Source organism: Cnephaeus nilssonii (assembly GCF_951640355.1).
Source record: "Cnephaeus nilssonii genome assembly, chromosome: 15".
Taxonomy (NCBI): Eukaryota; Metazoa; Chordata; class Mammalia; order Chiroptera; family Vespertilionidae; genus Cnephaeus; species Cnephaeus nilssonii.
This window is the reverse complement of record NC_137086.1, coordinates 16,060,265-16,080,758: the sequence shown is the minus strand read 5'-3', so window position 1 is coordinate 16,080,758 and position 20,494 is coordinate 16,060,265. Positions and strand designations below refer to the sequence as shown.

At 42.9% G+C, this 20,494-nt stretch overlaps 1 protein-coding gene across 11 annotated transcripts in view; it reads right to left on the bottom strand.

The window, feature by feature from the left end:
• Positions 1 to 846: 846 nt before the first annotated feature.
• Positions 847 to 20,494, bottom strand: part of LTBP1 (latent transforming growth factor beta binding protein 1) — a 340,385-nt gene continuing 320,737 nt past the window's right edge. For all 11 annotated transcript variants that reach the window (XM_079791755.1, XM_079791759.1, XM_079791762.1 and 8 more), the window contains 3 exons: positions 7,822 to 7,944; positions 3,527 to 3,676; positions 847 to 1,880 (listed from right to left, as the gene is read on the bottom strand). In XM_079791755.1, the coding sequence (XP_079647881.1) occupies positions 1,699 to 1,880; positions 3,527 to 3,676; positions 7,822 to 7,944 (455 nt within the window). In that variant the 3' untranslated portion in view covers positions 847 to 1,698. The remainder of the gene's footprint in view (positions 1,881 to 3,526; positions 3,677 to 7,821; positions 7,945 to 20,494) is intronic.

Genomic DNA, 20,494 nt, shown 5'->3' with positions numbered 1-20,494 from the left:
TTAGAGTAAGTCAGTCCTTTGTGTGTGAGAATACTACAGCTAAATTATAGTATTCTTTTGAACCTATAAACATTTTTTAGAGAAATATGAATGATGGAATTGTGCAAACCTTTGATATATTTAATTAGGGTTTGGTTTGTTGGCTAGTGCTCCTCTCAGCTAACATGGCAGATATTAACCTATAACTTCAAATTGCATAGGCTTACAGCAGCTCGCCAGTGTTTTTAGAGCGCTGTTTGATGATTATGATGAAAGAATAGAATGTTATTGGTTATTGGTACTTTAAAGTACAGAGACCTGTTCTGTGGAGGGATGGAGAAAGAGACCTGACTCTCACTCAAGGAGCTGGGAAATACATGGATTAGCATAATGGGTTATGCATAATGAGTATAATGAATGACTGGAATGTGCTGTACTATGTGTCTGTCTCTTCATGCCACAGAACCCCAAACCCATGGAGGACAACAGGCTTTAAAAGTAACTCCTAAAAGCAACTAAAAGAATCCTGTGTGTGTTCTTATGATCTTTCCTCAGTGTGTGTGATCTTTACACTGTTCCTGTAAAGAGACCAGTCACACTGTGTTAGGGCCCACCCCAATGACCGCCTTTAACCATATTCACCTCTTTAAAGACCCTCTCTCCAAATACAGTCACATACAAATACTGTATGATTAGGACATCAACACATGCATTTTGAGGGGACATAATCCAGCCCTTTAAGTATCTAACACATTTAATAGTTAGCCTGCCAACAACTCTACATTAATAGGAAACCACTGTTAAAAATAAAGGTGGGGGGATACAACTTGTACACATATACTCATTGACAATTACTCTCAGGTAGAATTTTTTTCTAAAAAAATGGTGATTTATTTTGCTTTAACATACAATGGTAAATATGCTGGGATCATCATGTTTTCAAAAAATTTCGCTGGGCATACTTCACACATTACAATTCTATGTGAGTTCATTGGTTCTTCCATTTCAATGTACAAGAGGGATCCACCTGACACCTACTAGCAGCTTGGCTAAGAATGGACATTAGAATCAGACAATACATTGTAAATAGAAAGTACTTTTCTCCAAATGTGTATAAAAGTGTGGAAACAAAATCACTGCCTGCTCCACAGGACAGACAAGCTGAATTTAAAAATGCTCCCAACTAGGAATCACATGACCCTGTGTCACAATACTTACACAACAGTTTCACAATATCTCACCAACAACTTGTGCACTTGAGATTTAAAAAAAAAAAAATCTGAAGGAAAAGAAAAACAGTAGCCAAGGAACTGCACAACCAAAAAAATGAAAATTATATAAAATATTTCCACCGCTATTTAAATGCCAAATTTAATCAAGCAATAGTAAAAAAAAACAAAAACAAAAAAACACAAGACAACATAATAATACAACCTTCTGTTTAAAATAACAGCACTGCTCCGCCTCTTTTTTCCCCACTGAATTTTACATATGAACAGACTATATATACTGGGTTTTCAGAGAAATGTCCATTTGGTCTGTCGCACCGGTCAGGCTCACACCGAATCCTTTCGTTGTCTTCTGAGGGTACACGCTACCACGTTGCTCCCGTGTGTTTCCAACACTCTGGGTGAGGTGCAATGTCTCAAGTATAATACATTTCTCTCTTTTCCTTTACACAGTGCAGAGTATAGGGGCTTAGGTTATGTAGATTTCCTTTTACTCCAGGTCACTGTCCTTTTCTAAATTCAAGGCGGTGTTCAACGGGGTGCAGTAGTTGGGCTTGTCAGAAGGCACGTAGCCGGGCAGACACAAGCATTTGTAGGAGCCTTCCGTGTTGATGCACTTGGCGTTCTTGCAGAGAGACATCCGGTTGTTCAACTCGTCGCACTCGTTCACGTCTGCAATAAGCCAAACCACACAGGTGAAGCAGCTCTGATGTGCTCTGCGAGGACACGGAACCCACAGCCTACCCGAGGCATCGAGGCGACGGGCCTGCACACAGCCTGGCTGTTCTCTTTCCCTTCCCCCACCCTGAGGCGTTCCCATTCATGACTGTTTCCATCCCGTGAACGGTCAGTCAGACTTTCTAGATCTTACACAGGTAGATTATCGCGGGAATTCTAGAATTCCTTCCCCTGTTATTTAACACAACAGGACCAATTTGTTAGCCTGACATTTTATAGTCAACCCTCAAGAAAGCTGGAAATACTATCCCACGTGTGAATTCTTTTCCACAGGTAGAGAACAGATGGATGTGTCAAGAGGAACACAGTTAAGAGCAAATCAATGAGCCGACAGCCTTCTGAGCAGCCCCTCCTAAGGCTGAAGTTACCTTCTCAGGTTTCTTCCCACAGGAAAGAAAGGCTCTTATACACTTGCAGCATCTGTACTAACCCAGGCTCCCCACTTTCCAGACCCACCACAGATGGAGACCGACCAACAGGGAAAGGGACACTACAGGAGGGAGAAGAACTACAAAAAACAGAAGAAAACTTTAAGTCCAGGGCCTTTTATTTATTTATTTTTTAAATATATTTTATTGATGTTTTTACAGAGAGGGAGGGAGAGGGATAGAGAGTTAGAAACATCAATGAGAGAAAAACATCTATCAGCTGCCTCCTGCACACTCCCCACTGGGGATGTGCCCGCAACCAAGGTACATGCCCTTGACCGGAATCGAACCTGGGACCCTTTAGTCTGCAGGCCAATGGTCTATCCACTGAGCCAAACCGGTTAGGGCAAGTCCAGGGCCTTTTAGAATAGAGGTCAAAGGGCCCTGGAACACAGTCTGGGAGTTCATTCGAGGTCACACGGAACAGAACAAGTGTGAGTTTACTGCTCTTTTAAAAATAAGAGGAGAGGCAACAAGAGCATTTTAGGAGGAACTTTTCCCAAATGATTACCATGGAAGTTGTATTTTTTTTCAGACATCTACATTCCCTTATGCTTGGGTCAAGTATTCAGGGAAAACATTACTGGCTGCACAGTCAAAAGCTACATTTAAGAGTCAAAGTAAAGGAATGGCTCTATGTGAGGAATTCCACAGGAATTCTTACATGAGATATCAACTCTATTTTTAAAAATATATATTTTCATTGATTTCAGAGAGGAAGGGAGAGGGAGACAGAAACTCAATGAGAGAGAAACATCCATCGGCTGCCTCCTGCATGCCCCACGCTGGGGATCTAGCTCGCAACCCCAGGCATGTGTCCTGACCGGAAATCGAACTCTGACCTCCTGGTTCATAGGCTGACGATGATCAACCACAGAGCATACAAGCCGGGCTCACCTCTATTTTTTAAAAATTGTGGTAGAATATACAGAACAGAAATATGGCCATTTTAACCATTTTTAAGTGGCTAGTCCAGTGGCACCAAGTACATTCGCGTTGTTGTGCAACCATCACCACCTTTCATCTTGAAAACGTTTCTCATTTTCCTAAACTGAAACTCTGCAAATCTGTCTTCAATGTACCTGAGGGTATGCGATCTGACCACAGGAGATCTCAGGAAAAGAATTATTTCCCACAAGACACCATTCTTACCGACACAGGTCATCTTGGCCATGTCCAAGTGATAGCCATCAAAGCAGTCACAGGTGTACCCTTCCTGCACCCTCACACAGCGGCCGTTTTCACAGCCATTGAGGATGCCGCACTCCTCAGCCTGCAGCTCCTCAAAGCTATTTAAAAAACCTGGAAACGACAGGGCAGACGCCGAGTTAGAAATGTTCACCCTCTTAAACTGTTTCTAAAAACCAGATGGTCCTGCGTACGGTTCATCAGATAGACATATTTCAGACACTTTAAAGTTAGCATTACAATGTAAGCGAATACTGCATATAACCGCAACACAATAGGAAGCATAAAACATTAAAAATTTTGGATATTTTGTACAGATCAGCCCCACATCTTGGATTCTGATGCGCCAGCAAGTATGCTTTTTGGTTTTGCCCGTAATTATTTAAAGTTTTTACCTAAAATTCCCAATTCCCTGAGTTCTCACTAGCAAATGTCAGGGCATCTTTCAGCGTGGAGCCAATAGTGAATTTATCAGAGCTCAGGAGACATTGGCTTAGAAAACCCTGGAGATTTGGAGGGGTGCTTCTTCTGCTTAGAGTTCCCCGGAGAGGGAGGGCCAGGCCCCTGGCCCTGTCGCGTCTGTTTGTTTGCTCTGGCTTTGGAATGAGCCCCACAAAAGGGCTCTTGGGGATCAAAGGACAAAGGCAGTAAAAGGGACTCAAAACATCCTGATAAATGAGAAAAGAACATCGTGCCTGTGTCTAGTAAACCCAAAGTCCTTTTGTGCTGAAACAAAGACGCTCTTGTTGAGTTCAGATAGCTTTAAAGGGACTCGGGGCTGCAGTGTAATGATACAGAAACAATCTACCCTGGCAGGAAGAGTGCTTCGCTTTCTTTCTAGAGAAGAAAGCTGTAGATATAAAAGACTCTAGCACACTTCCCCTTTGTCACAAAACCCATCCCCTCCCCACCTTCCAGACCTCACCAAGTATTAGCTTTAAGAAACATCAAAATGAGGAGAAGGGTGTTGCGGGGCTGGGTTTTGTGACAAAGGGGAAGGGATTAAGCAGCACCAATGGGTAGTTACAGAGATGTAGATGACAGCATAGGGAATACAGGCAATAATATCGTGATAATTAGGTATGGGGCCAGAGGGGTACTTGAAGCAGCAGGGGGGACCGCTCTGTAAAGCACATGATTTTCGAACCACTTTGCTGTACATCTGAAACTAATACAGAATAGTATTGTAAACTGTAGTTGAAAAAAAATTAAGTAAGAAAAAAACATCAAAATGTGGCCAAAACTCTTAGGCCTTTGAAGTATGTAATTCTCCAGTGGAACTGCAGGGGGCAGCAAAATATCATTGCTTATACAGGGCTCTAGGTCTAACTTGGTGACTTAAAAAATTTAGTAATATATCCAGGACAGGTCCTTTTTACAAAATTTTAAAGGAAAAAAAATATTACAGGTCATCAGGAATACGTCAGCAGATTCCCCCTAGCCAGTTTGAGAAATACTGACTTTAGAAAATAAAGTCAAATTCCAGGTATTGCAGCAAAATCATTTTGACTTTAAAACTAGTAAAATCATTTTTTATTCTAGAAATTAAAACATGAAATTAAATTTGAAGCTCCTACACAGACATCAAGTGGACTCCCCAAAATACTTCCATAGGACTCTAAGACGGGGTCAGCACAGTGCTGTCCCTGCTGCCTATTTTAGAAATAAAGTTTTACTGGAACACAGCCACTCCCTCTCCTGATGTACATCGGGCTGCTTTCATGAGAACACAGCAGAGTTGAGTAGCTGCAATGGAGAGGTTGTGGCTGCAAAGCCTAAACCAGTGATGGCGAACCTATGACACGCATGACAGCACTGACACGCGTAGCCATTTCTGATGACACACGGCCGCTGAGGCGGCCGCATGCCGAGGATGAAACATTTGCTGCTCCTGAGGATGAAACATTTGCGAAATAATGTTTTTTTCCTCAAAGTGACACTCTACCCGAGTTATGCTCAGTTTTTTGGCGAAGTTTGACACACCAAGCTCAAAAGGTTGCCCATCACTGGCCTAAACATTTCACTATCCGGTCCTTATAAGAAAAAGTTGATTTCCGCTCTAGGAGATTCCAGCTTTATAGCTATTGCTCTAACTAAAGGCACCACCGCCATCAGTAATATTTAAAAATAACTAGAAAGCAGGAGATGGCGAATTGTAAAGGTGATAAGAATCCTTAGCCTCCCCTCTATGTTGCCATCTACCCAATACCATCATTTCTCCAGCAGGGCCAGTGAGCCCTTGCTCCTGGTCTGAGACGGAGGAGCTATTTCTTGTAACTGGTTTGAAATTTAAAGGCCATTTTGTAGTCAAAGCTGGAGGTCCTGGAACTACATCTCAACTACCTATGTTGCTAAATAGGAAATGGATGTGATACCAACTTGTTTCCCTTTTAAGGTTTGTACTGAATGAAAAAAGAGTTTTAAGGCAATGTGAGCATTAAAAAAGAAGGTACATTAGCCAGAACATTTCAACATTGAACTTCCTGAAATCTGAACTATGTTGTGATCGAGGCTACACACATAAGCTATGGGGCTGTGTCAGAGTTGATCTGGTATTTTGGATTTATGGGGCAGGTAAGCTGGCTTTCTTTCAACCTTAATATTTCTTCCCCCTTTCTTTTCCTTTCTGTCTCTTTTTAAGGTAAATGTTTATGGACCTATAATGTAAACACAGAGAAATGTAGAAATCGTAAGTGCACAGTCTGATAGCTGCTAGTGCATCTACGCACATTTCATGAGGTCGTGCATGCCTGTGTGTTGTTGATTACAAGAAATCTCAGGTGTTCGAAGTCAGGACAGTGGTTGCCCTTGCAGGGAGTGGGCTAGGAAAGGGCACCAGGGCCTCTGGATACTGGAATGTTCTAGACCTGGATGGGAGTTACACAGATGTGTCAATGTTGTGTTCATGTAAATTCTTTATTGAGTGATTGATTTTAAAGAGAGGGAGGGAGGGAGGGGGACAGAGAAAAAGAGAGACAGACATCAAGTTGTTGTTCCACTTATTTATGCATTCATTGGTTGATTCTTGTATGTGCCCTGACCAGGGATGGAACCTGCACCCTTGGCGTATGGGGTCGATGCTTTAATACACTCAGTACCCGGCCTGGGCTGTTCGTGTAAATTTTAAAGCACCCTAATTCTACTGGATGAACAATATACTACATCCTTCAAAAAACAAAAAGAAGGGAGGAAAGAAAGGAGAAAGGGAGGGAGAGAGAGAGAGGGGAAAGAGAAGAGAGAAGGAAAAGGGAAGGGAGAAAAAAACTCTTCAACTCAGAATTGAAGCAGATCCAAGTGCAATCACAAAGCGTGCGCTGCCCCTCAGGGACTAGGTCATGGCTAGTTTGATGCGCAGGTGTCAGGGCCCAAAGAAAGGAAAAGCTTCATTGTATTTTGTGAGTCAGCAGCCTCTCCAAGTCCCAACCTCCCCCACCCCCCATCCTGAAAATCTGGTGCAGAGTGCTTCCCTGCAAGGAGGGCCCCTCGGTGGGAAGGGGCCCAGGGAGCTGGGATCAGCGTTTCCCTACTCCCATTCTTGAAGTGACGCAACCTATTATCTACTAATATTTCATTTTGGACCGTCCGGTTTCTCAGACTTCGGATACTTAGTCTACACGTGAAAGCTCTGGTTTCCCCATGGAAACATTCAGTTCGTGCGGCTTCCTCATCCAGGCCGCTGGGCTGCCCATGGTAAAGCAGTTACTTTCTAAATGAGAAGAGTAGGGTATTCACACCCCACCGCCCACAAGAAAACCCCACTCACAAATGCAGGAAAAGACGGCACACATATCTTACTTCACACATCCCCTCACGAGTGGATTCTAAAAATTAATTTCTGACCAGGAGAGCAATGTTTTTGACCTCCCACTCTAAGATACTTCTAAGAGCAGTTCACCTTTGTCATTTCCTTGTGTGACAAAAGCTGCAATTCTAACTGGGTGTTCAAGGAAACCTTCACGCTAGACCACCACTTAATCGGTACAAAATGATTGTTATGGAAATGTAATAAGGTAATTTGCTTCACAGACAGTGAACATGGCAGCATCCCCACCAGCGAGACCAAGATCTGATCCAACAGCTCTCACATTTGGATGCAGAAGGGTTAGCCCAGGGGCCATGGCACCCCAGTTTCTGATTCAGAGGTCTAGCGCAGCCTGAGGATCTGCATTTCTAACGAGTTCCCAGGACTACATTTTGAAAACCCTTGGCTAATCTTGAACCACAATTTAGTGTCAAGGTAACCGGAAACGTCTGCTTACGGTCCTGAATGAAGTAGGGATCAGCTTCCGGAGCATACTGTTCACTGAAGTCCACCAAGGCGTCCCGGCCGTACGGCTGCCGGCGTCCTGTGACGGGGATGTTACACAGCTGGGCATAGTCATCTAAGAAAGAAACAACAAGGGATGCCTTCAATGTTTGCTCGCACCTGGATGCATCTACTGCCAGCTTAGAGGCCTGGGAATCTGCCAGGGCACTGGCCATCACAGGCCCATGTCCCATCCACACCGCTGGGCCAGGAAGTGTCTCAGTGTTCTTCATGAGAGCCCTGTCCATCCACATACACTGAGTGTCCATCCACATACACTGAGTGTCATCCACATACAATGAGTGTCCATCCTCATACATTGATTGTCATCCACATACAATGAGTACCATCCACATACAATGAGTATCATCCACATACAACAAGTATCCATCCACATACAATGAGTATCCATCCACATACAATGAGTATCCATCCACATACATTGAGTGTCCATCCACATACAATGAGTGTCCATCTACATACGAGTGTCTGTCCATATACATGGTCAGTCCACATACGTTGAGTATCCATCCACATACAATGAGTATCCATCCACATACAATGAGTATCCATCCACATACAATGAGTATCCATCCACATACATTGAGTGTCCATCCACATACAATGAGTGTCCATCTACATACGAGTGTCTGTCCATATACATTGTCAGTCCACATACGTTGAGTATCCATCCACATACAATGAGTGTCTATTCACATACAATGAGTGCCCATACACATAAAATGACTGTCCATCCACATACAATGAGTGCCGCAGAATGTAATTATGATCCTAACTTGAACTCTAAATAAAAAATAATAGCTGAGCAGTTGGTAGAATGTATCCCAAGAGACTAAGGAACTGAGAAAAAGGGCCATCTGAGAGCGATGCAGGCCTGTCGGGAGAATGGCTTGATCTGAGCCCATCAGGTAACCACTTGATAGGTATAAAGTGGTCATTCTTACAGACAGGTATTTTTTCACTCACGAGAGAGAGAACATTTATCTCTGGTGATCCAGAAATTAGACTAGCAAGGAAGGATACTATGAGGTACCATTTAAATTTAGTAGCTATTATTATAACTCTACACTCAAGACATGATCCTTACGGATAGTATTACATTAATGATGTCATCATCGTCGTCGTCACCATAGTGTAGTAAAGGTAGCAGTAGTAATAATAGCTAACAGATGGATAATGCTTGCTCTGTGCCAGGTACTGTTCTTAATACATATTAATTCACTAAACTCTAATTCATTAATTCACTCACACCACCCTATGAAGAGGTACCATCATCATCCCCATTTCACAGATGAGGAAACAGAAGCACAGAATGGTTAAGTGACAGCTAATATGTGGCGGCGCCAGACTGGAACTCAGTAATGAAGCTCCGGCTGCACACTTATTCTGCCTCTCCCACAACGACCTCAGCTCATCTGTAACTCTTGCCTTTACTCCTTCTGCACCCCAGATACACTCCTCTATGGTCAGCCCTATGGCCGTCTGACTTCTAAACTCTCCTTTAGTCCTCCTCACAGGACCCACCCAGCGCACAAGATCTGGGATACCCATTGGCTGGGGTGACTGAGCTTTCAATGCATTTCATGCTCCTGCCTGCATTTAGGAGCAGAGTCGTGCAGGAGGTGTAGCAATGAAGGCTTCAGAGGGGATGTCTTCGTGTTCTGAACGCATGTTTTACAGAAACAGGCTACCCGAGGATTCACCTAGCAGACGGTGAAAATTCTGGAGCTCCCCAGACTCCGACAGCACTGCCAGAGCTGTGAGATGCTGGCCAGCAGGCTCCAGGGCTGGATGGGCACTCTTAGGGCAGTCGCAACAAGGCAACAGCCACTTGCCTGAACCACAGGTGGGGAGAGCTGTCCTCTATTTTTTTGCCTCTGTAACAAAACTAAACAAATACACTAAGGCAATAGCGTGAACGCTCAAGACTGTCTTTCATCCCTCAACTTAAAGGAATCAAACGTGTGTGTGTGTGGTATGCGAGCATAAGTACACACACACACACACACACACACACACACACATGCACACACAATCGTCTTCTATAATTGCACCAAGGAAGCATAAGGCCAGAAAAGACCCCACACCACTGGGTAGGGAAGGATTTTGGTTGCCCCTTCCTAAAATTCTCCTCCTGCAGAGCATTTCAGGAACAACATACAGACCCCAGACCGCCCAATATTTTTGCATGAAAGCATTTCATGAGAAATATTAACTTGATTAAGGAAAGAGCTGATCCTGGAAGAAGATTCTTGACTCAACAAAACCCAACTTCAAACAAGGAGAACACAGATGGCCGTCAGTTCTGCTTTGAGTCTGAGAAAGAAGAATGAAGGATCTCCCTGCGAGAGCAAGATTGCTGAGATGTTTACAAGTTTCAAGAGCTGAGGTCATCGTCTCTCAAGACTTTCTCTATACATTTGTTGGACATCTGAAAGGGAGACTTGTTCCATATTTTATATCAAAGCAACAGTTGTGATCAAGAATAGATATTACAAGTAAATTAATCCATGTTCTTATTTTGTAAAACGAAATCCAGACACAGCTGAGCAAGCTCTTCTGACATGTGGCTCTCAGGGGAGCCCCGCTGAGACTCAAGGTCCTGGGGCTGTGGGCCGACAGAGCCAGGGCCGTCCCAGAGCTGTCTGGCCTTCTTGCCATGGCCTTGGCCAAGACCATGCCTCCTCCTCTAAGACATGAGCTGGTGGCCACCCTCCAGGCTGTCACCGTCTAGCAAAAGGAAGGGACCTAATGTGAGAGGAGTGACGAGAAGGAACAGATTTCTGTTCTGGTGAAGTGCTGATGGGCAGCTTCCTGGAAATGCTGGTACTTGACTTGAAACTAAATAAAATTTGCTTTACAGGAGAAGATATTTTGGATTGATTTTAAAAAGAGCTTACCCAAAAGCATCAAGAAAGGGAACTGTAAGCTGGGTTTGGGGACCCACAAGTGGCTCCTAGGAAGACTTCTAGCCCAACGGGGGCTGGTGAAGGGGGGCAGAGGAGAGATGGGGATGGGACCTCTGGGACTTGAGGCATCTTCTTCGCCCTCCCCTCTTCCCAGCCATGCATTTATCTTTCAAGATTCTAGAACTTACTGTCCTTTGCTGCTTTACTTTGTCTAACATATTAACATTCCAAACTTCAAGACAGTTTTGGTCAGTTATCAAAACATGATTTCTGCATTAAATGTTCTCTCTGTTGTCTCTGAAGACGTGCTTGTTTGAGGGGACTGAGCTCTCAGTGCATTTCCAGGACATGCATGTTGAGTAATTTTTTTTCTGGGAGCATGGATGAGTCCACACTAACCCACCCATGTCACCTCTCCAGGCACACACTTCTGTTCTCATCTTGGCCAGGGTCAAGGGTGAAGTGAGGACAGGGTAATGGAAAGAATGTGGGCTTTAGAGGCAGAAGCTTGAGCTCAAGTCCTGATTATACCATTTATCATTCAGCTCAGCAATTTTGGGCAAGCCTCAGTTTCCCCATCTGTCACATGGAGATAGTAATTCCTGCTTTTCTACCTCTGTGTTATTGACATATAAACATGAGGTAACATTATGGAACGGTTTATAAATTTTGGAGCACCAAGAAATTGGAGGGTGCAATTTTTTTCTCATAGGTAAAATCACTAAGTGTCTACTAAACAACAGGAAGTGAGGATTTTCAAAGACAGCATCCGAATGATTGATGAAAACTGCAGTGTCAGTAAAACTAAATGGTAGTTGTCATTGGGCAAAGGATTGTGCAGTAAATTAAGGGCAATGAAAGCACAGTTTCTGGATGTCTTTAGATATTGTTGTAAGGCTATTTGGAGTTTCCTAATAGATGGAGGAAATTTTTAATTCAGTAAATAGAGAATAAAGCCTTCATCTCAGACATAAGGCTTACTTGTCGATAGCCTAGCAAATATTATCACTTCATCGAACAGTGATAAAGTATGAACAATGGCATGCTTTCACACTAGATATACGGAACTCAAAGTACAGGGGGAAAACTGGTGTTCAACAATTCTTTGTGTATTCCTGAATCGATCAGAAATGTGTGGAGGTGAGAATAGGTTTCTCAACCATCTTCCAGGGGAACCACTATCACAGGACTTTCTAATGAGTCTCGGGCATGGCACCAGCTTCAGGATCTGGGCACATGCATATTTCAAGCACGTCTGAGCCTCCGAGCAAACCCCCAGCCACAACCAGAACCCATCCTAGCTTGGAGATGTTTGGTCTGGTTATCTCTAGGGCTGGTCAGGGCTGCAGGCCAGCTTGGGGACACAGAGAATTGTGGTTGGTTGAGGGGATGGAGCCCAGGATAGCGGATACCTGAACTATTTGCACAACTTCCCATGACAGCTCATGCAAACCTCATGGCTGTCACTTCACCCAGCTTAACGTGTGCACACAAACACATATATTCCATGCCTGGAGTCTTTTTTTTTTTCCTCCAAAAATTCTTCCCTTTACTTAACGCCATCAACAATGAAGCACCTCGTCACCCAGGGCTTGGTATAAACAAACACCTTTGCTTAGCAGGTGGGGCTTGTACTCTGTGGGAGGCAAACACTACTTATGATACACCATACAGTGTGTCCATCCGGGATCCGGCCAAATGAGAGTGTAAAACAAACAGGAAATGGAAATATTCACACCTCCAAGCCCCCACCCCACTGCCGTCCCCACCCCACCCCCTAAGCACAAATGCTAAGCTCTTGATCAAAGCTATGAAAGACACACATGGGATGGTGTGGGACACGTCACTAAGTGGTCTAAACAAGACCCAGGCCATTGATCACACTCATTTCCCCGGCCTGGCAGATTCATAGAACAGATGGTGCTTTGATTTTAATTTTTAATTGAAAAAAAAAATAAAAGTTTAAAAATTACCCCCTGGAGCCAGTGGGTCTGGGGCCCCTGCCGCCGGCGGCAATGGGAAGCACATTACTGGATCCTGGCAGGGACCCGCCACGGCTGATGACAGACACATCTGCAGGGCTGGGCTCACAGTCACATGTCACCGTGCCACTCTGGCATGTGGGGAAACTGGGAGGTGAAGCCTGAGGCTGATTGAATTCAGCTGCTCGCAGAAATAATGCAGAGGCTGCATTTCGCTCCCCACACAGCAGGGCTGGACCTCGAATGCTGGAATTGCATCATTTTCCAACACAGGAGAAACAAGGACCGGTTCTTATGCTTTGGAGAAATGGGTCTTATTTGGGTCAAATTCCTAGACCAAGCGTTTTTCTTACAGGTCCCCATATGTATTATTAATTGATGATGGTGTTTGGAAAATGCACACACACACAACCAGGAAATGGAGGAAGGAGACAGGGAGAATAAAATGAGTATTTACCCCAATGCATGCTGAGCCAGCAGTATTCACAGGCATATATATATATATATATATATATATATATATATATATATATATATATATGGACTGAAATAAGCAAAACCTACAAAATTAGAAAAATGTTGAGCATTTACAGAACATTCCATCCAGGACATCTGTTTGGGTGTCTGTCCACTTAGGCTCCTTCTCAGAGGACACATTCTTACCCACAGTCACTGGTGAACATGCAAGAATCCAGTTGCCCTGATACTAAACTTACTGAGTTGTGAGAGAAAATTGGGCACATTAGAAAGAGAAAGGACCCAGAGTAAAAGTCTTGGGTTCTAGTCCTGTTTCTCCACGTCCTAGTTCCTTGGGTTGGACACAGTTTTTGGTCTGTTGAACTGGATTATCGTCTTTTGCCTTAGTGACATTCAGTGATGGACCGACTCCCTCACTTGTGGAAACCGAGGCTGAGAATACTATGGGCAGTGTGGGGTTTGGGAGAGAGAAGGGCTGTAAGGACAGGTCACTGTGACATGGGCAATAGCTTATCGGTAAAAACTAAGTCAGCCAAGAAGAGCTGGGAAGGTTCCATCCACCGTGGGAGTGACCTTATAGCAAGCATGTCAAACTCAGGGTGTGGCCCGCCGGCCATGAGTTTGACATGCTTGGTCTACAGGAAGGAGGCCAACTAAGTGAAGAGGAGGAAGGATGGTCACTCAGAGAGTCACAGGTATAGACAGTAGCCCTCCCATATCTGGGGCCTGACTTTCCGTGGTTTCAGTTGCCCGCGGTCAACCACGGTCAGAAAATGTGAAAAGGAAAATTCTAGAAAGAAACAGTTCATAAGTTTTAAATCGCACATGGTTCTGAGTAGTGTGATGAAATCTCGTGCCATCCCGCCCTGTCCCGCCTGGGGCGTGAATCATCTCTTGGTCCAGTGTATCCACATTTCACGTGCTACCTGCCCCTTAGTTCCTTAGTAGTAGCAGCAGTCTTGGTTATCAGATTGACTATCAGGTATTGCAGTATTTGTATTCAAGTCACCCTTATTTTAATAATGGCCCCCAACACACAAGAGCAGTGATCCTGGCAATTTTGATGTGTTTAGAAGGAGCCATAAAGTGCTCCCTTTAAGTGAAAAGGTGAGTACACCACAATAAGATATTTTAAGAGAGAGACCAGAGTAACTTTCATTGCACTGTGTATTGTTAATAACTGTTCTCTTTTATTAGTTATTGTTAATTTCTTACTGTGCCTAACTGACAAATTAAACCTCATTATAGGTTTGTATGTAGAGGAAAAAACATTAGGGTTCGGTACTATCTGTGGTTTCAGGCATCCACTGGGAGTCCAGGAATGTATCTCCCATGAATAAGGGGGGACTACTGAACAACAAATAAGAAAGCATTAGGGGAACAAAGGTACCACGCAGACGCTGGCTAAAGAACAGTCGAAACAAGGGAGGTTAGCTAACCTGTCCTCTGAAGCTTCTTTGTGAGAGGTGCTGTGCACTTTTACACACACCTTGTCATTTAAATCTCAGAACAGCCCCGTGAGATAACTGTAATTAGCTCCTTTGTTTCCAATAAGAAAATTAGGTTTTTAGTGTAAAGTCCTAGTTTAGGTGAGGGATTTTAAAAAATATATATTTTTACTGATTTCAGAGAGGAAGGGAGAGGAAGGAAGAGATAGAAACATCAATGATGAGAGAGAATCAATGACCAGCTGCCTCCTGCACGCCCCCCACTGGGGATGGAGCCCGAAACCTGAGCAGGTGCCCTGACCAGGAATCGAACCTGTGACCTCCTGGTTCATAGATTGATGCTCAACCATTGAGCCATGCTGACAGGGCTAGGTGAGGAATTTGAACCTAAATTGGTCTATGTGCAAAACTATGTTCTTTCTACTCCCCAGCTGCCCTTCTGAAACCCTAAGAAAATTATTAAATACACTCCCCAGACCTTAAGCATCAGGTAAGTAGTTTGTTCAGCAATAAGCATCTGTGACTACAATTCCAGGGAGAGGAATAACCATGAATGCGGATGAGCTCAGCCCCACCAGGGGCAGCTCTATCATTAGGATTTATGTTTATTGAATTTGCTGGATTTATTAGGTGAAAGAGATCAAATTGCTTAATGTTCAATTAAATTGTACTTGTTGAGAACAGGGAAGTAATGAAGTCTACAGTCTTGGCAAGGTTTACCTTCTGCGGGGCTCCTGTAAATGTGGAGGTTCTAAGGAAATTCATGGGTCTCACACCAACCAAGTCCCCCCACCCAACCTTCTTCACCCAACGCTGACCCCTCCAAGTTCAGTCACTCCCAGAGTTTCCCACCAGGTTGCTATGTATTTAGCCAGACTCTAACCGAAGAGACAGATCGTTGGGTCTGAATGCCACAACGTGAAGGCTCACTTTGCTTTCTAAAATCTGCGTTCAAAATCTGCACACTTGTACTAGTATTAAGTTATGCCACACATGAAAACCTTAAAAATGATTGATAACTTATAAATTTTCTCATTAAAATTACATAAAAGGGTTTCTCCATTTCTAAATATCTCGGTCTTTGGAAATACTCAGTAAGTCTTATATTCAAGCAATCTCAGAGGAAACCAGGAATGAGGTAACCTCTAATAATTGATAAGAGACAAGACGGAACAATATTAAGCAGAGTGGTAAATGATAAAAATAAATAAGCATGTATTATATGTAAGAAATACATTTTGTCTTCTCTCTTAATATATATACATACATACATATATTTGCATTAACCAGGTAAGCATTTTTTAAAAATAGGAGCTAAATATGTGCTTAAGAATATAGGGGAACTTGTACAATATAGGGGGTGTATTATATGCCACTGAACTGTTCACTTAAAAATGCTTCATTTTATGTTATAAATTTCACCTCAATAAAAAAAAGTCAAGAGAAACAAAACATACATGGGAAAACCTTTAAAATATATATATATATATATATATATATATATATATATATATATATATATATTTTAAAATCTGGAGTTCATCTAACTTTTCTATTTTTAATTGGTAAGATGAGGAAGCTAGACTAGTTGATCTCTAAGGTCCTTTCTAATTTGCGTATTTTATGATTCTAAACAGAAAATTTTTACTATTAGGCTGCAAAATCTTGGGAAGATAATTTGTCATGGAAACTTAAGGCTGTAATATGAGGTAATCACCACTCCGGGGGTGCTTACCTGAATGCTTCAGGTTGACTTGACAATCATGAACTTCATACACTGTAAGCATGGGCAGTCTACCTTGTAAGGGCAGTCTAACTATCATTCACTTTTCTGCTGAGGAAACTGAAAAATGTAATGATATTCCAAAGGTCCAGTTAGGATAAATTCTCAAAATATAACACTTCCTTTTACTAAAAACAGTAAATTATTTTCAAACCTCAGAGGGAAGGTCGGGGAGGGTGGGGGTAAGTGAGAGAGATCAACCAAAGGACTTGTATGCATGCATATAAGCCTAACCAATGGACTCAGACACCAGGGGGTGAGGGCATGAGTGGGGGAGGAAAGGAGGGTAGGGACACATATATAATACCTTAATCAATGAAAAAAATGAGGGTAAAGATGTGTTGTAAGTATATTATTCTTTTTAAGTCTGGAAGAGAGAAAGCTATATTAATATTTGTTCAAAACTTCTCATTAATATTCAGAGGTATAGCTCTCAATGTCCTGAGATAAAGATATACTGCTGAATCCATTGCCATTATTTGAGGAGTAAGTTCTAGATAACGAATATAATATTAAAGTAAACATAGTTGATATGATTATTCATAAATATGCCTTCCACTCGATTGTAAGAAGTAAGACAACACCGTGAAGCAAAACTGAACTACTTTAAGATCCCTAGCTCTGTTTTATGATTTTTCTCCTATATTGCTCTTGACCTTAATCTAAAATGACTTTCTTGTGACCTTCCCCTCTGGATCTACTCAGAATCAGGGACAGTCCCCTATGCGCTCCTCCTTCTGGCAGTGACTTCTTTGGCTATCTGCATAGGTAGGTGCTTATGCATGAACGTGTGAATGGCATCTCCTAGGGCTGAGCAGCGCACGACCAACACAACTGCTCACAGTCGCCCCGCTTGCACTGGAAAGGAAGCATGAGTGAGCTCATCTTTTGTTATTTGCTTCTTTTTTAAAAAAAAAAAAAAAATATATATATATATATATATATATATATATATATATATATATACATATATATTTTATTGATTTTTTTTATAGAGAGGAAGGGAGAGGGATGGAGAGTTAGAAACATCGATGAGAGAGAAACACCCATCAGCTGTCTCCTGCACACCTCCTACTGGGGATGTGCCCGCAACCAAGGAACATGCCCTTGACCGGAATCGAACCTGGGACCTTTTAGGCCACAGGCCAATGCTCTGTCCACTGAGCCAAACCAGTTAGGGCTGCTTCTTTCTTAAGATACTAGTTACTGATGCTGAACAAAACAATGACATCCCCCTCTACCCCCCCACCCCCTCCCCCGCCCCAGCTTCTGCTTCTTGCAGATTGTGTCAACACAAAGGTAGCTTTGTGAAAATCGATGATTTTCAACCGGTGTGTGGCAAGAATTTTTAAAACTTGCAGTACCTGACTATTTAGTCAGGGGCACTGACCTCTTTTCCCTTAGATTGTCAAATTAAAAAACAACAACAGCCAACACAATAGCCATCCGATGTGAATGAATCAAAATTATACCTATTTTTTTTGTCAGATTGCCAAAAAATATTTTTTTTTTGTTGTGCTGCAAAATTGTAGTAATTAGTTTATGTGTGCCATGAGATGGAAAGGATTGAAAATCGCTGTTCTAGATGCTTTTCTCCCAATGACAAGAGGCACAATCTGCCTGCTGCATGAAGGGGAAGTAGATAAACTTTCCCTCACCCCTCTGCAGACTTGCCTGGTCTGGCCTGAGGTCTGCGTTTAAAAGGCAAGGGCAGCCAGCGGCTTTGTTCTAGCCGTTGTTGTCTTATAAGATTAATTAAGAGAAGGTCCAAACAAATACAACAGTCTTTGAATTCAAAACCGCAGACAGAATAGGGCTGTGAAACAATTACGTACAGTGATTTTCTCATAGTCCCACTAATCATAGAACATTCAACTATTCCTATCATTGAAGAGATAAAAAAATTGTAACAACAAAATTTGAAATATGTGAAAGCAAATTCCCACTAACGAGCAATTCACCTTCTGAAAGATCACACCGAAAAGGCATTTCTAGGAAACTAAGTGCCTATTCACAGTCTCTGATTTCAAGGGAGAAAAAGTAAATGGCTAAAAACTTTATATTGGAGAATAATTTGATCACTTGTTAATTAAAAATAATAGTGTTGCTTTTGGGATCAGATTATTCATTTTACATGCATGTCTCAATTTCTCTATATTTGGCTCTTAATTAGAAGATTCTAATAGGACATCAATGTGATTATAATCATAATAACATTTATTCTCTTTTCAGAATATTTTATACAAAAGAGAGTGCCCACCAAATACCTCCTAAGCATGTCAACGTGGTATAGCTTTTAGGAAAATAAGCCCTGAATGAAACTGACACCCCGAAGTCCAAGCTGTACACGGTCTACAACTTCAGAAATGCTTGCTCATAGATGCCCCACATTTAACTGTTCTCTAATCATTGCTGAGACCACTGAGACAGTAGCTTCAACAAGTTCTCAAAGCAGAGAGTTCATGCTCCGGTTCGCGGTCAGCGAGGTCCGCTGGTCCGCCCAGCCAGGGTGGGGTTCCCCATGCTTATTGGCTCCAGCCTACTCCAGGGGTTGGGGTGAGGAACTGCAACTTTTCCAGCAGCTTAGCAGCAAATGGCGTAAGTGTTTCCCCCATCAGTGTTTGTTTTCTTCCTTTTTGACGTTATTTACTCGTAGGCAAACCATGTTTCCTTGTCTTCTATGTTTTGAATCATTGACCATCATAGGGTCCTACCCTAAACGTGACTTCCTTGCCCATTGCTTTCTCCTCCTCTAACACACCTGCCGAAGGTAAGGTGGTTGTAAAAACCCCCTTGGGTGCTCCATTTCTAGTATTTTTCCTCTGATGCCCTGTCCTCCTCTGTCGTTCATTCCTGCTCACTCATCGGCTTTCACAAGTCCGTATTTCCTTCCCACTTTTGGTCTAGAGGTCCCGACCTGCCACTCAGCCCTGCCCAATGCTGAGTATCTCCCCTCGTCCCTGTCCTTCTTCCTCCGGCCAGTTTACAAATGAAGGAACGAAGGTAATGCTGACCTAAAATGACAAAGCTCTATGTGCAAAATTCCTTATGAATTTCAGTTTTCAATAACCCTTTTCTAGTAAGAAAAGTATTTTCACCCCTTTTGGAGGGGGGAGTACGGGGAAGCTTTCTAAATAAATAGACATCTTTTCAATAAGGAACGATATAAATTGCTTAGTTGCCATCCCATACGGTATCCAATTTGATCGAGTGCCACGGATACCAAGAACCCAGTCCCTAAGGAAATGGACCACTAACCACTGAGATAGACTGTGTACAGAGTACACATTCTGTGTGCAGGCAGGGTCGCCACTCAACGCAGGAGGCCTTTCATATCTGTCCAGTTTGATTTTTTTTTATTCTCCACTATAGTTTATGAACAGCTACACTTTCTTTAATCATATTATTCAGGATCCAGGATCCAAAGGACAAATGCTTTCATGCTCAGAGAGTATTCACTGCCATAACCTCACAGGAGAGTTCCCAGCTTTGGCTGCGGACAACCGAAGTGACTTGTCCAGGGCAATCGACAGAAGCAGAGCCAAGGCAGACGAGAGCCCGGGACGGCCTAGACCGAAGGCGGCCACCACGCACTGTGCCTCGCGTGCACGCTGTTCCAAAGTTATTATTAACATTTTTTGGAAACATATTTCTTGGAAAAGCCTTTAAACCGTGACTGCTGAAAGGCCTGTTGCAGCCACTGCCCAGTTACAATATTTGTTCAAGTTTAGTCCAAGAGTCAAATCCCTGTCTTCCTTCACACCTCCTCACACCTCCGAGGGTTCTTACGCTGAGATCTTTGGGACATGGAAGCGCCATGGGGCCACGCATGGACGTGGAAGAAATCACAAGCTCAATCGCTCAGACTCCAAGTTCTGTCACTTTTATGGGACCTCATGAAAACATTGGGGGGAGATTAGCTGTTAGGAAGTGCCCCAACATTTTGTGTCATTGCTAATGATACATAACTAAAGGCATCACTTCCATATTTCAATGTGACAATAGT